Here is a 14,206-nt window from a genome sequence, read left to right as displayed (position 1 = left end):
CAAGGCAGATTGGACTTGATGGCAGGGGGTTTGGTTTTGAGGTGGAAGGGCAGAAACAATCTGACGCAGCACATTTGAAGCGGGGGTCTAAGAGGCCTCTATGGCCACTGATGATAGACAGAAACAAGTATACCAGGCACATAACGCCAGGCAGAGATGCACTCATTTCTAATCCCATACCACACCCACCAGAAGCAACATTCTCCCAAGACTTCAGAGCACACGGATCAGGTAGGCCGGCAGCCACTGTGGCTGAGTGATGGTTAATGATTCTCTCAAGCAGTCACGCAAGCCAGCTAGTTTATTCACAGTGAATCTAAACTTTAATCTCTGGTTGAACAGTAACATAAGAAAGCTTTTAAAGACAACAACTCTTGCACTGAATCAGATGGCTTCAATCAGTCACATCACTGCTAATACTGGGGCCGGCAACTACAGCGTGACCAGTGTTCAGTTCCGTTATAAAATCTCAAAGGAGGGTCCTTGGCCACTCAACCCAACAGATCTGAAAAGTGCGCAGCTTGACCAAGGTGTTTACCCTGTCGTCCATACCCACTGCTGCCAGTCCAGAGTAACAAAGGTGTCTTCACCTCCCGGGCACTGTGCTAGGAGGGGTGTGGTTTTTAGGTCAGCTTGCCTCAGTGGGTACGTAGGAACAGAGTGAATTTAAAGAACGAAGATGAACGGAGATGACAAGAAATGTTTTTTATTGCAAGCACAGTGAGCAGAAGGAGATGTCTTCTCACACAAAGTGGCCGGAAGGTCTGCCATTAACTAAATCTGACAACCCTTCATTGGTTTGAAGCAGAGCAGTGAGCTCCTTGCTATCAGGTGTACATCATTTCAGCCATGTGGGACATTTTCTTGGGGATATACAAGTAATATTCCATGTAGCCTGACAGGTCCTCAATGGTCACGTCATCCACGTAGACACGAGCTTGCTCAGAACAGGACCGAGGGGAGCCAGACAGAGTCCGGGTGTGCAGCGACTGGGAGTAGTCCTCAAGCGGGGCCCTTCGCTCAGGGCCCAGGGGCGGGACGCTCTGCAGGCCTGAGAAGGAGTACACTTCCATGTCGTGCCACCTCTTACACTGGCACTCCTTGCCTACACACGCACATGGCTTGCCCTGGTTTAGCTTGGAAACGGACCCAAAGTCAGAGAGATGGTTGGCCTTGAGATTTGCTTGGGAGACTTGGGTGACATCAGCGCAGTCTTCCTTGGTACTCTCTGACCGGAGCCCCGGAACCACAGTTGGCAAAGGCTCGTTGACTGGCCCCATGTGGGTAGTATCAGGAGGCGGCGGCACACATTCCCCTGCAGTGAACTCTTTGGGGGCTGAAATTCCCAGCCCACTGCTGCCATCAGGGGACTCAGTCTGGCTTTTGTGCTTCAGCTGGTTGCTGGAAGAAGCAGTTAATGTACTGCAATGTATAAACTTGGGAGGATGAAGAACAGGAGATTTAGACCGTCGCCGGCGCTGGGTTCTTGCTGCTCCTCTCGAAGACTTCCTTGTAGATCTAAGAGGGAAAAAACACACAAGATGTTGTGATATGCAGTTTCCTCATGAACAGTCTCGCTCATTATGGAAAGTCAGGAATCTATCTCCTGTCAAAGTCATGAGGCTAAGGTCATATATGGAATCTCCCCTCACAAGAGATGGGCTGTCTCCATTTTCAAGCTAAGTCTCAAGGAATGTCACCATGTCCTCGCTACAAGCTATAGACCAAGTAAAGGGTAGTCTGTCTTCTGGGCTACAGCTAGGAAGGACCAGTGGGCTGCACAGGCAATTCCACTGCAGCTGTGCCTTGTGAAGTGTGCCCGGGCCCCGAGGGCAGCAGCTGCACTCACTGTGAGGCCAATGCTGCAAATGCCCTGGCATGCCGAGATCTAGGTGTCACCACGATAGAGAATAAAACTGTCCCCAGCACTGCACCCCACTCCATCCGTCAGGCCGCTCATTTTGTTCCGAGAACGTCTCAGCCAAGTGAGCACCATGTGAACACCCACCCAGGACAACGGGCAGAAGTGAGCGAGGAGGCGTGTTCTCTCGCTCATGTCAGTGACCTGTAGCAATAGCCTTCAAAGTCTGCGATAACTACTCTCTGGCCTTTTATAGCAAAGTGGGCTGGCTCCTGTCCTGGAAGGAAGCAGCCCTGGTGGCAGCGAGTCACACCGCAAAGACAGCCCCCTTTGAGCACAGCAGGCACTTCATGGGCGAAAGATGAAGCTGGGAAACCCAAGCGGCATCTGGTGTGTCCTGCAGAGCCACTGGGAGTCCACATCCACGTGACGGGAGTGGGTGGTTAAGTATTTGGGGAAAGATGTAAAAGACACATGGAAGATAAAGTAGGAAGTCTGGAGCCCCCAAAGGAAAGAGAAAGTGCTCTTTTTTAAAGAGATACTGGCTGAGAAAATCCTTGCGAGGATGAGAGACTATAGATATAGGAAGATCTTGAAAGTAGCCAGATCATTTCTAGGAGAACTAGGTTAAACGTGGCTTTTCCCTCATAACGGAAGCCCTGGTGGCACAGTGGTTACACATTGGGGTGGTCTTGGAAATTCACAGGGGCAGTTCTACCCTGTCCTATAAGGTCACGATGAGTTGGCACCGACTCGATGGCAGTGAGTTTGGCATCATCCAGTATTTCCCCTCATGAAGAGATCACTGACCGTATGGGTGCTAATGATAGCAAAATGTGGTGAAGAAAACAGACGGTGTCCAGCTATCGGAAAGAAGAGCGTCTGGGATCTAAAGGCTTGTCTTAAAACAAGCAGCCACCTAAGTGAGGGGTCAGCTACATCCACACAGAAGCACACCAGCCTGTGTGATCCAAGGGTTGTAAATAATAAAATCCAAGACCAAAGGAGGGAATTGTATTGCAATTTAAATTCTAAGAACTGTTTGCAAAAGGCTATGCATGATAGTGAAGGCCCAAAGTCCTCATATGGATTAAGCCTCTGGTGAATTCCCTCTGACCACTGATCTAGGGATGTGAATATCCTTTCTCTCAGTGTGCAAAGTGGATTAATCCAGCTGTAGTTAGGTTAAAATTTAACCCCTTATCATTTGTTCTCCTTTTGACTCATTTTAAACTTGTTTTTATTATTTTCTGCTTTTTTTCTGGATAGATTTCCTTTATTTATTTTGTTATTATTGGAGTGGGGGTAGTTGTATTTTTCTTTATATGAAATCTAGAATATAGGTAAATCTGTAAAGATAGTAACTGGATTAATAGTTTCTTAGGGCTATGTCAGATGAGGTTAGGGGGAAATGGAAGCTAATAATGAATACAAGAATGAAGAAAATGTTCTAAAATTAATTGTGGTGGCTTTTTATGATGATGGTGCCAAAGGCAAAGAAGAAAGCCCCCGACTCTCCTGAAACGGAAGCCAAAGCAAAGGCACTGAAAGTCAAGAAAAGCTCTGCCGCCCTTCTCTGTTTCTCCACCATGCTGAGTGTGGTAGTTCCCGTCTTCACAGCGCCATCTCCTAAACACTCTCAGGATCAAGATTCCTGGTCAAGACACAAAAGCAGAATTGGCCCATTCCCCAATGGATTCAATTGAACACCGGTCATAAGATCAGGTATAACTCTAAGAGGAGACACTGGAGAAGACTCAAAGCTGGCTCTGGAAGGTGCCCCGCAGGACTGCACGCACAGCCCCATTTACCCAGACTCACTAGAGTCTATCATGTGGAGCTTAAGACTTGCCACCATCTGATCAATTGAACTTGCACTGGCAAATATCTGGTTTCTTCACACTGAGATTTAACAATAAATAACGGAAGGTCATTGGTTTGAAGAAAGAAAAGTCATGCTGAAAGGCTTCCACAGCCACAAGAAAGATCAGAACATCACCCACCTTCCAGAGGTCCTAGACTCTGAGGCGAAGAAGGCAGCTCTAAGAATGACCCCAAAACAAACAAGCTTGATCACTATGCCAACAACAAGTTCCCCCAACCACTGAGTCACAGCCATGACGACATGGTATTTGTGAAAAATACACTTAGGTTTAGAAACATAAAATGAATGCAAAGTAAGAGAGAAAAATATCGTAAGCAAACAATGACCCCAAACAAACTGGATCAGCTTATGCTAACCCATACAAAATTGACTTTAAAACAAAAGCTATTGTATAGAATAGAACAAAAAATGCTACTATGTAATTAAAGTTTCAGTTCCCCAGGAGGAAACCATTCTGCACTTCTATGACTTACGGAGTATCATTCAGAATGCAAGACCCAGTGGCTGGAGAAAGCCCGTTCTTTTCAAGGACACAGCTGATGCTGTCAGTGGCGCCACCTCATCGCGACCCCGTGCAGAAGACACAACAGAAGATAACACTGGCCCTGCCTCAACTCCATGATGTGTTGAGGGTTGGACCGTGTGACCCATAGCGTTTACAATAGCTGCTTTTCCTAATGGAGTGCCAGGACTTTCTTCCTCTCAAGCACACACAGGTCATGGTTAAAAACGGACTCTGAACCAGCTCAAACAGCAAGACCCAACCCATCCAAAGAATCATCCTCATAACCAAGGCTTCACTAACACTACTGTTCACGAATAGCATGTTCTCGGGCACCCAGGAAGGTAAACCAATCAATCATACGTTAGGGTGGCAGGATGAAAATCACCCAGAATAAGCAGCTCTTACCCATGCCAACTGTCTTTGGCGGTGCCTGTGGCTTTAGATTTGGTGTCCTCGGTAGTTGTTCGGGCTGACGTTCTAACGCCTGTGCCTTCTCCAACAGACAGAGCTGCCACGGACCTGAAAGAGCCAACCAGGTTCACTGCTACAGAAAACCGCACAATAGGCCCTCAGAGTTCTTGCTTACCCAGACACAACTTTTATCAATATCTAAATTTGCTTTCTAGTTTCAAGTTCCCAAATGCTCATTTTCCCTCCAAAACCAAACGAATAGGATCCCTAAAAGGCCACTGCTGCAAAATAAAAAACCAAAAATGGTTCCTACATACAACCAGGTAGCAGACTATAAAGGCCATTTATTTGGGACAATTCAGGCCTTATGCACAGCAAGAAAACTAATGACAGTGACTACTTACTTCAGACTAGAGCTATGGAAACTAAGTTTAGGAGTAAAAATTAAAGAGTCACTCAAAACTGAAAACAAGTACATTTTTAAAAATAGATTGCAACTTAAAAAAAAAACCAAATTATCTTAAATCACTTACTCAAAATTACACCTTTGTAGTTTAAAGCAAAGTTACGGTAAAGAGCATGAAGAAAAGAGGGGCAGAAACACCTCTAACTGGGGTGAGGAACCCTTTTTCTGCCAGGAGCCATTGAATATGTATAACATCATTCTTGGGCCATACTAGTCAAACATTTCATTAATTCACCCCTAATGTGATGGCAGGAGCCCTGGTGGTGTAGCGATTACATGTTGGACTGCTAACCAAAAGGTCAACAGTTCGAAATTACCAACCCCTCTTCAGGGATGAAAAAAGAAAAGGCTCCTCTCTACTCCCATAAAAAGCTGCAGTGTTGGAAACCCCCAGGGGCAGTTCCACACTGTCTGATAGGGCCACTGTGAGTCTGATTCAACTCGATGGCAGGGAGTGAATGTGATGAATTGCCACTCTTTGGTGATGTGAGCTAGTATAGATGATTTTGAGGGCCTTATATGGCCCTGAGGCCAGACATTCCCTAGCCCTGATCCACACTCTCACGACCTACAGATAGGTGAATGATTTGGAATGGAGCCTTCCAGGCCTTGGGACACCACATAATGGGCTCCTACTCCACAGGCTGTGAGGCTGATAAAAATGGGTTAGACACATTTATCTACTAATGTAGTACATTTTCCACTAAAACTAATAAGGTGGGATAGCCAAATGTACAACAGTAGACAAACGCTGTATTATATAAGCTAGGACACATCTATACAATGTATATTAACAATTTATTAAAAACTAAGTGTACAATACAATTTTAATGATCTGAAAAAATGTTTGTAACGTGTACAGAGAAAATAGCACAGACGAAACACGTTCACGCACATCATGATCTTAACTACGTGGGGGAGAAAAGGTGTCTGACATCCCACACAAATGGTCTAGTAAGAAACCACCAAAATGTTAACGGTGGCGACTATAAACTGTGACTTTTACTTCCTTTATTATTGTGAATTTTTCTGCAATGTATTCTTTTACAATCAGGGAAAACGATTGTTTTATAACATATACATTTATCCTAATATGACAAATTAGGAATCATGACCTGTGAAACATGATCATGCTAAATTCCTGCCAAAGTTTGGTTCATTATGAGTCAGTCCCTCAGATGTCCCACGTGTAAGTCAGCAACAATATTTAAACTAGACGCCTAAGCTGCAGTACGCAAGTCTTTTCCTGCTGAGTCATGGTCGTGACTCACTTCTTCCACTCTGTTGGTTCTCTCAGATGTTCTTCATTGCCCCTTCGCTGTCTCTAATTTGATCCCAGGTGATCACATACTATAAATATACAATTTTGAACCCTGCATCATACAGGTAATTTTCTAAATGTTCCAAGAAATTTTTAGGGGCAGGTAAATAGTTTAAAGCTATGTTCCATTCAAAACACCCAGAAAGAAGTCTGTACCCAAAGTTATTTTTGTAAGCTCACACACTAAGGGGTGTTGTATCTGTGTTTTTGTTGTTAGGCCACCGAGTTGGTTCCAACCCACAGCACCTTCTGTACAAGAGCTCGGTCCATTGTTGCAGTAATTGTGTCAGTCCATCTCACTGAGGGTCTTTCTACTGACCCCCCACTTACTAAGTATGTCCTTTACTAGGGACTGGTCCCTCCCTGATAGTATTTCTACAATACGTGAGACAAAGTCTCATGCTTGTTTCTTAGGTGTACGCTGGCTGTACTTCCTCCAAGATAAATATGATTGTTCTTCTGTAAGTCCATGACATATTCAGTACTCTTTGCCAGCACCATAGCTTCAGTACTCTTTGCCAGCACCATAGCTTAAAAAACTTCCTTACGGTCCAGTTTTCATATGCAGAAGGGACAAGAGAACATGCCATGGCTTGGGTCAGATGCACCGTAGTCCTCAAACTGGCTTCTTTGCTTTTAAACACTTTAAAGGTCTTTTGAAGATGTGCCCAATGCAATCAGTCGTCATTTTATTTCTCGACTTTCTTTCCATGGCCCTTGAATGCAGACCCTTATTAAATGAAATCCATGGTAACTTCGAGCTTTTCTGTTTATCATATAGTTACTGGTCCAGTTAAGAGGTTGTGCTTTCTTTATGCTGAGGTGTGAACCACACTGAAGGCTATAGTCTTTAATCATCATCAGTAAGTGCTTCAAGTCCTTTTACTTACAACAAGCGGAGTCTCGTCATCTGCACATCATGTTGTTAATAAACCTTCCACCAACTGGGATGTGCCACAATTCTCCATACAATCCAACCTCTCAGATTCGCTCAGCATTCAGACTGAGTTAAGTATGGTGAGAAGATAACAACCCTAAAAGCACACGATTCCTGGTTTTTGTCTTTTTTCAAACTAACAGCCTTACATTATTTATTGTTAGACTTGACGAGGAAGCAAAAAACCAAGGAATAAACCAGATTTGCCAATAGAAGTTCAACTGATCAGATGAGGACAAAAGTCTTAATGCAACACGATTTGAGACTGGGAAAATGCGGTCATGTGTGCCATCCCGAGGCACAGACCCAGCTTGGTTCTTCTCCAATGTCTTCTCTTGGAGTTGGTACCTGATTTTATTACCGGTTTTCATTCGACTCCATTGGGGAATGGGGCGATTCTGCTTCTGTTTCTTGGCCAGTAATCTCTTGATCCTGAAAGTCTTATGAGACGACATGGTGAAGTTGGAGCAACACCACACTCAGGATGGCGGAGAAACTGAGCAATCCCTGGTTTTAAATCATGTTCTGTTCAAACTACTGCCTCTTGCCATGTGAGGTTCCACATAAACACAATTAAGTGTTCTGGATGGAATTCTCAATGCTAATTCATAATTTAAAATCCACAGTTGACTATCTTTGCAGTCAAGAAAACATCTTTCTGGTACTACCTGCTTCCAGTCAAGAGCCACCAGCAACAGGATCCCTTTTCCGGAGTCGTCTTCGGAATGTGGTTTGAATTTCAGGCAGCTCCCTGTGGGTGTACTGTTGTAGCTATGTCTAATTATCTTTAGCAAAATTGTACTTGAGGGTGATATTAATGATATTGTTCAATAATTTCCACATTCTATTGGATTACTTTCCTTTGGAATGGGCACAAATATGACTGTCTTTCAATAAGTTGTTAAGCACCCTGGTTCTAGAGACAGGCTCTGTGTGTTCAAATCCTGGTTCTACCCTTCTTCACTATGTGGACATTAGCAAATGATTTAATTTCGGTCCTATCTATAAACTGGAATTACGAGACTACCTTTCTTTTAGGGAAGTAGCGAAGATTAAATGAAGTATGGATACGAAGCACCTAACCCAGCACTTAGGAATTACACTAAAACAAAAAACAAAGCTCACTGCCACTGAGTCAATACTGACACCGACCCTACAGGACAGGGTGGAACTGCCCCTGTGAGTGCCCGAGACTGCAACTCTTTATGGGAGTAGAAAGTCCAATCTTCTCCCAAGGAGCAGTTAGTGTTTTCAAGCTGACTACCTACAGCTAACGTCCCAACTTGTAAACACGATGACACCAGAGCTCCTGCTTAGGAATGAAATGAGTTTTAAATGTTAACCATTACCGTAACAGCTTGTTGTGGAGTGTTTTACAATGTGTAGTTTACAAGAAAATTCTTATGTCCATTCAAAACTTGAGCTAGCTTTTGATTGGGGGCAGAGAATATTTTGCAGAAAGGGGTATATTAACATTCAGACAGCAGCTGGTATGCAGGAGCTCTAATTAGTCTGGCCAAAGGGTCCAAGATTATTGATCTCCATGACAGAATGCTACTGAATAGAGGTTTCCATAGTGATCAGCTCAGCAATCAGAGCCCATGAAATCTACAAAGTCTTTATAGATTTCTATTGAGTCAATTCGCTGTGAGTGAAAAACACTGTGACTCCCTTGAGAGGGCAGGAGGCAATCTCAGATGGGACAGTGTTCGATAAGCTTTGATTAAGAAGACAGAAGGGGAAATCTTCAAAGTTAAAGGATAGCTAAACACCCTATGTTCAGAGAAAAAACCCCACAACCATTGAAATTTTAATTAGGAAAATTAAAAATAAAATTTTTAAAAAATAAAACAATGCTATGGAGAATTTGGTAGAATGCCATACCACCCACACTTCTATCTTGTTATTCTATGAAGAAAGCTCTTCAGAGGAAAAGGACTATTGAAACGTAAGAAATGAATAATCCCCAATACCATACAACATTTCATTACCCTGATGCATCCACCCGCAACTTCTTGAAGGCAGTTTGTAGACTTTCCTCCTCTCCATCCTTGGCTTCAGATTTCATTGTGAAAGTTCTCACACTACTAATGGATGTTTCTGTTTGTGCTAAGAGAAAAAAGAAGGCAGACATGCAAAGTGAAAACAAGTACATAAAATAGAGCGCTTTTCAGAAGATCCACATTCCTGATACTATTACTGCTCATCAGGAAAACACTTCTCGGAGGGCATTACAGTGCTAACAGTTAGGAAACAGCAAGGTTATACAGAGGAAACAAAATGCAGATTTGCTATAGAATTTAAATGGTCTAATATCCTTTTACCAAGCGTTGGGAACTACATCACCTAAGACCCTCTGCTTTTCAATTTGTCACGAGATCTTTATCTGACGGTGCCTAAACCCCCCCTCCACACACACACATCTTGGCATCAGAAACGCAAAGGGAAATCTAGAGCACTTTGACTCTTTAAACAAGGCTCAATAGTGGTCGAGTTGAGCTCGCATGATTCAAGTAAGTCGAGCCTCAAAATACTAATATTCAAGAAGGCGTGTTTTAGTGTCGATAACCAATAAGATAACAATGCTGTTTGGAAACTGATTGTGGTAGCGACTGTACAATTCTGTAACGTGATTGAAATAAGGAATGATATAGGTGTTAAATTCCAACTACTTAAAAAAAAAAAGGTAACCATGGTGTTAACTTGGGATAAAAGCATGATAAAATTGAGGATAAAAGTTGGATTAGAAACATGTTTCAATTACTACTGATTAGGCCCCATTCTACCTATAAAGTTGAGACACTGATTTTGTTTTAATGTACAGTATCACATACTTTATATTAAACAAGATGAAAAGTGCACAAACTACGAGGGAGTGCCCCCCTGTTCCAAAGGGAAAAAGCTCCGCTGGGCAGCGCTTTCGTGTATGCATTTTTCCCACTAGGTGAGGAAGAATGGAATCACAGATATGACAAATGTATTTCGTGTAATAGAGTACTTTGAAGGTGATATGGTTGCTTTGTAAAAAAAAAATTTAATACATAGCTTTGAAAAATAAAAATTTTTCGGGGGAGAGGGGGTAGCCCCTTATATACTTACAACTCAAAGTATAGGGGGAAATTTTTGTTTTTAAGAAAAGTAGGAAGATAAAATCATTCTGTAGATATACATAAATCTATATATAAATCATTCTGTAGATGTACCTTTAGATGATTTCCAGTTACTCAAACAGCTCAGTCAAACTGAAGTTGTCTACTCCTTTCACCTTGAATTTTATTTAAGCAAGAAGAGGCACCAGGCAAAAAAGAAACCCAACAGATTAATACAGTTTTTGGATTGAGTCTCCAAATTATTTTTTCACCCAGAATAATAAATCTTACAACAGATAATAAGCACACCTGTATCTGTGAACATATCACAGGGAACCAAAAAGAAAAGGAAAATGTTAAAGCAAAGGATTGACCTTACCTCTTTAATTCTAACCTCTTACCCCTAGCCCCACCCCACCCCCACACCCCCCTTAGGCACCGTGGTGCCTTTCTGGGGACCCTTGGGTCCAGAGATTCCAGATCTGCTCATTTCTCAGGGATCAGTTTGATGTTATTGTGAGACCTCTAATATTCCAAAGGTCAGGGGTCAGAATGTTGGATATAATGCAACAGTGTTATACCAGTGAAGAATATAAAGAGGAGACTCGAGACTATTCCCTTTCACTCATTATAGGGAAAAAAATTAAATACACTCTCCACACATGGGCAGGAGGGGGACAACCTTCAAAAAAGTTGTGACAAATTACTGCTCTTTTCCCCCTAAAGTTATTATGAATTGGGTAAAGGCTGACAGAGCGGATCATCAGTTATACATTCAACAGGTGATACACATTTTGTTTCCACTCATCCACAGCAACCCCTCTGTGTCCCAGCTCTCAGCCCAGGGCCTTCCCTGTTTGCATATCTCTTCCTTTCCTAACCCTTCCAACTTGTCCCTGAGTAAACGCCTTATCTTTTCATTCCATTTTCCCAAAAACTTTTTGAAGCCCCTCGTTGTTCTGATTTACTTAACCTGTGCAAAAACACGTGTGTGTTGGGGGTGGGGCATGACTTATTTTTGCAATTGCATCCTTACCAGTTTCTAAGTCTTCTGAATTTCAAGTAGGATCCCTCCGACTACACAATATCATCCTATATACCAGAGGCAGGGGAAGAAAGGTCAGGTATTTGAATATTTCAAAGCTCCACAGTATCTAACAGGATGCAATCATAGGCTATAAACAAATTCTTCCTGCTGGCCACACAAAACTAAAGTTTGCTATCTAGTTTTTCTGTTTCCTGTGGCCCTTCAGAAAAAGGCTCAACCTGTTGGTGCTTACAGTTCTGAGTCAGTCTGCAACAGTGAACCTCCTCACAAGTACAGAACTGAGATTCATTCAGTCACTACTTACCTACACTCTGTATCTTTTTTTTTTTTTTTGAAAGCCACACAACTCCCTTAAACATTAGTTTCCTATCCATGCTACAGGCTTGCGTGTGTGCTTGATTTACCTGGGTGTGTTGTATAGGGGATGGGGAATAGTCAGTAAACACGTCAAGTATACACTACAGAAACTCATTCCTTCCACAAATATTTCCAGAATGCCTACCATGTGCATGGCTCTCGCCTGGATGCTGAGGATCTGTGTGAACCTGATACAAAGACGTGAGTGCCATTTCTCTAGGACTGGACTGGAGTCTCATCTCTGCCCTCCGGGAGCTTACACTCTAAGTTAGTCCTTTTAACACGACGCTGACCAGCTTTGCACCCAGGTAGGTTCATTTTTAATTATATAGTGCTGGCTTAATCAGCATTGCAGGTGGCCACCATAAACCTTAATACAAACTTGGTTAACATCCTTGTGGACACAGCAAAAACGCTAGCATTTAAAAATCCAAACAGACCAAAACAAAAACCTAGCTCCACACAAGACCCATCTAAACAACTTTCAGTTGCGAGCATTTTGATTACCCTCTTTCATCTTCCTGTTATTTTAACCCTAGGCAAAGATAAATCTTAGCCATGACCTTAAGAGCTAGAGCAGAGCTTTTCGGTGATTACAAAAGCCTCCTTATGCTCCTTGGTCTCCCTAGCTGCTTCCCATGCACTCAGAACAGGTGCTGTACAACCCTTCAGGAGAGTTGGTTTCGTGCTTCTTCATAAACAGGGAATGTGTGGAAGACATCCTTGCTGCTTTCACCGCACTGACTTCTTAGAGCTGAATCCCCTCACCCCCCAACATCACCCATTTAAAAAGCCTTTCAGGAGGTGGTCAGCGCTCTGCTTCACGTTTCCCACAACCTTTCAAAACACAGGTAACGTTCTGCTGAGTTCCTCCACCAAGGGGACAAACGGCTGGTTTCCCGGGGGCGGGGGGCTTCCAACAAATCGCATGTGTCACAATCTAAAAGTAAATAATGAAGCTTTAACCAAGACTCTTCAAACCAAGACCTACTGCCGGCGAGTAGCCACCTACAGTACAGACCCCAGGGGGTTCCTCAAGGAGACATTCTTTAGGTAGGAAGACCGCCACTCGGCTGTCTCCCACCGGAACGGCTGGTCGGTTCGAACCGCCGACCTTCCTTACCAGCCGAGCGCGGAACCAGGGCGAACCAGACGCCTAGGTCTCTATGTCCTTTCAAAAAAGAACAAAACACCGAGGCCGAGGATCCGCACCTACGCGAATCCTGAAGTCAAAGCCTTAGAAACAGTTACCCCGGACACCGGCGCCGGCGGAGGAAAGGCCAGGCTCGCCTCTGGAAGGGGCCGGCGACACCGGCTCCCAGGACAAAACATTCACCCCCTCTCCGCACCCCCTCCACCCCGACGCACACGGGGCTCGCCTCGAACGGCCTAATTCGGTCCCCCCAGAATCGGGGTCTTTCGCCGTTAAGCGGGCTCAAGAAGGTCAGCATCTGGGGGCGCCCAGGCCCTCGCTCTGCCCGCCCCAGATGTCCAGCTTCAAAGTTCCCATCTCGGAACACTCCCCGGGCCGGAACGAGAGGGGAGGGTCCGGCCAGGGCCAGAGAAGGAGGAGGTGACCGGAGCGGGGTTGCGGCCACCGAGACCGGGGCTGAGACCGGCGGGGAAAGGGCGGGAAGGGGCAAAGGGCGGGCAGAGAGCGAGAAAAGGGGAAGCCAGCGCCGGGCGGGAGGCTGCGGAGGAGCCGGACCCGGCGGGCGCAAGGAGAAGGCAGGAAGGCGGGAGCGGGCAGGAGCGTGGAGCTCCGGGAGATCCAGCCCGCGGCCGCCGGGAGGCCCAGGCCCGGCCCGGAGAGTCAGCGGCCCGGCGACGCGACGCGGACCGGACGGCCCGCAGGCAGCCGCCGGGGGCCCAGGCCGGGCCTCCGGGGGAGACGCGGTGCAGCGGCTCCTCCCCGCCTCGTCACGGTACTTACCTCCTCGTAGCTGGGGCGCTCCGGTGATCGACTGCCGTCACTTCAGATCGTCTTTCCCCGATCGCCGCGCCTGACTGACCCGGATCCAAACCCGCGGAGGGGACTGCCCGCGCCTCCGGAGTCGTACTGCGCCTGCGTCACTCGCGCACGCGCCCCGCCCCTTGCTCGCGCTCCTCCCTCCCCGGTGACTCGGCAGCGCCGCAGGTGCTAACTGCGCAGGCGCGGGGCGGTGCCCGAGCCTCTCAAACGCCCCTCTCCGAAGCACGTGCGCCTTGCGTCATTTCCTGTTATTCTTTTCGCTCCCTCCTCCCTCCGCCCTGGGTTCGCTCCGGACCAGCTTTTGGGGCGTGCCGGCTTCCTCCTCTCGGTCAGGTGAGTGAGTAGGCGTTGTTC

The 14,206-nt window shown here is 45.4% G+C and overlaps 1 protein-coding gene across 8 annotated transcripts; it reads right to left on the bottom strand.

The window, feature by feature from the left end:
* Positions 1-690: 690 nt before the first annotated feature.
* On the bottom strand, positions 691-13,901 carry OSER1 (oxidative stress responsive serine rich 1). 8 transcript variants are annotated; one of them, XM_045295373.1, is made up of 6 exons: positions 13,814-13,887; positions 11,512-11,567; positions 10,590-10,651; positions 9,378-9,495; positions 4,657-4,770; positions 691-1,518 (listed from the first exon to the last, which is right to left on the bottom strand). In XM_045295373.1, exons 4-6 carry the CDS (start codon positions 9,452-9,454, stop codon positions 828-830), a joined length of 882 nt encoding a protein of 293 aa, XP_045151308.1. In that variant the 5' UTR covers positions 9,455-9,495; positions 10,590-10,651; positions 11,512-11,567; positions 13,814-13,887; the 3' UTR covers positions 691-827. The 8 variants fall into 8 exon arrangements, with proteins under 8 accessions (XP_045151308.1, XP_045151310.1, XP_045151309.1 ...); XM_045295375.1 differs by lacking the exon at positions 13,814-13,887 and adding an exon at positions 13,249-13,454; XM_045295374.1 differs by lacking the exon at positions 13,814-13,887 and adding an exon at positions 12,026-13,160.
* Positions 13,902-14,206: the final 305 nt, after the last annotated feature.

Source organism: Echinops telfairi, unplaced genomic scaffold (assembly GCF_000313985.2).
Source record: "Echinops telfairi isolate 266 unplaced genomic scaffold, ASM31398v2 ScPeMD7_5592;HRSCAF=6446, whole genome shotgun sequence".
In the NCBI taxonomy this organism is placed as follows: Eukaryota; Metazoa; Chordata; class Mammalia; order Afrosoricida; family Tenrecidae; genus Echinops; species Echinops telfairi.
The sequence above is the reverse complement of the archived record's forward strand: the minus strand, read 5'-3'. Positions and strand labels throughout refer to the sequence as shown.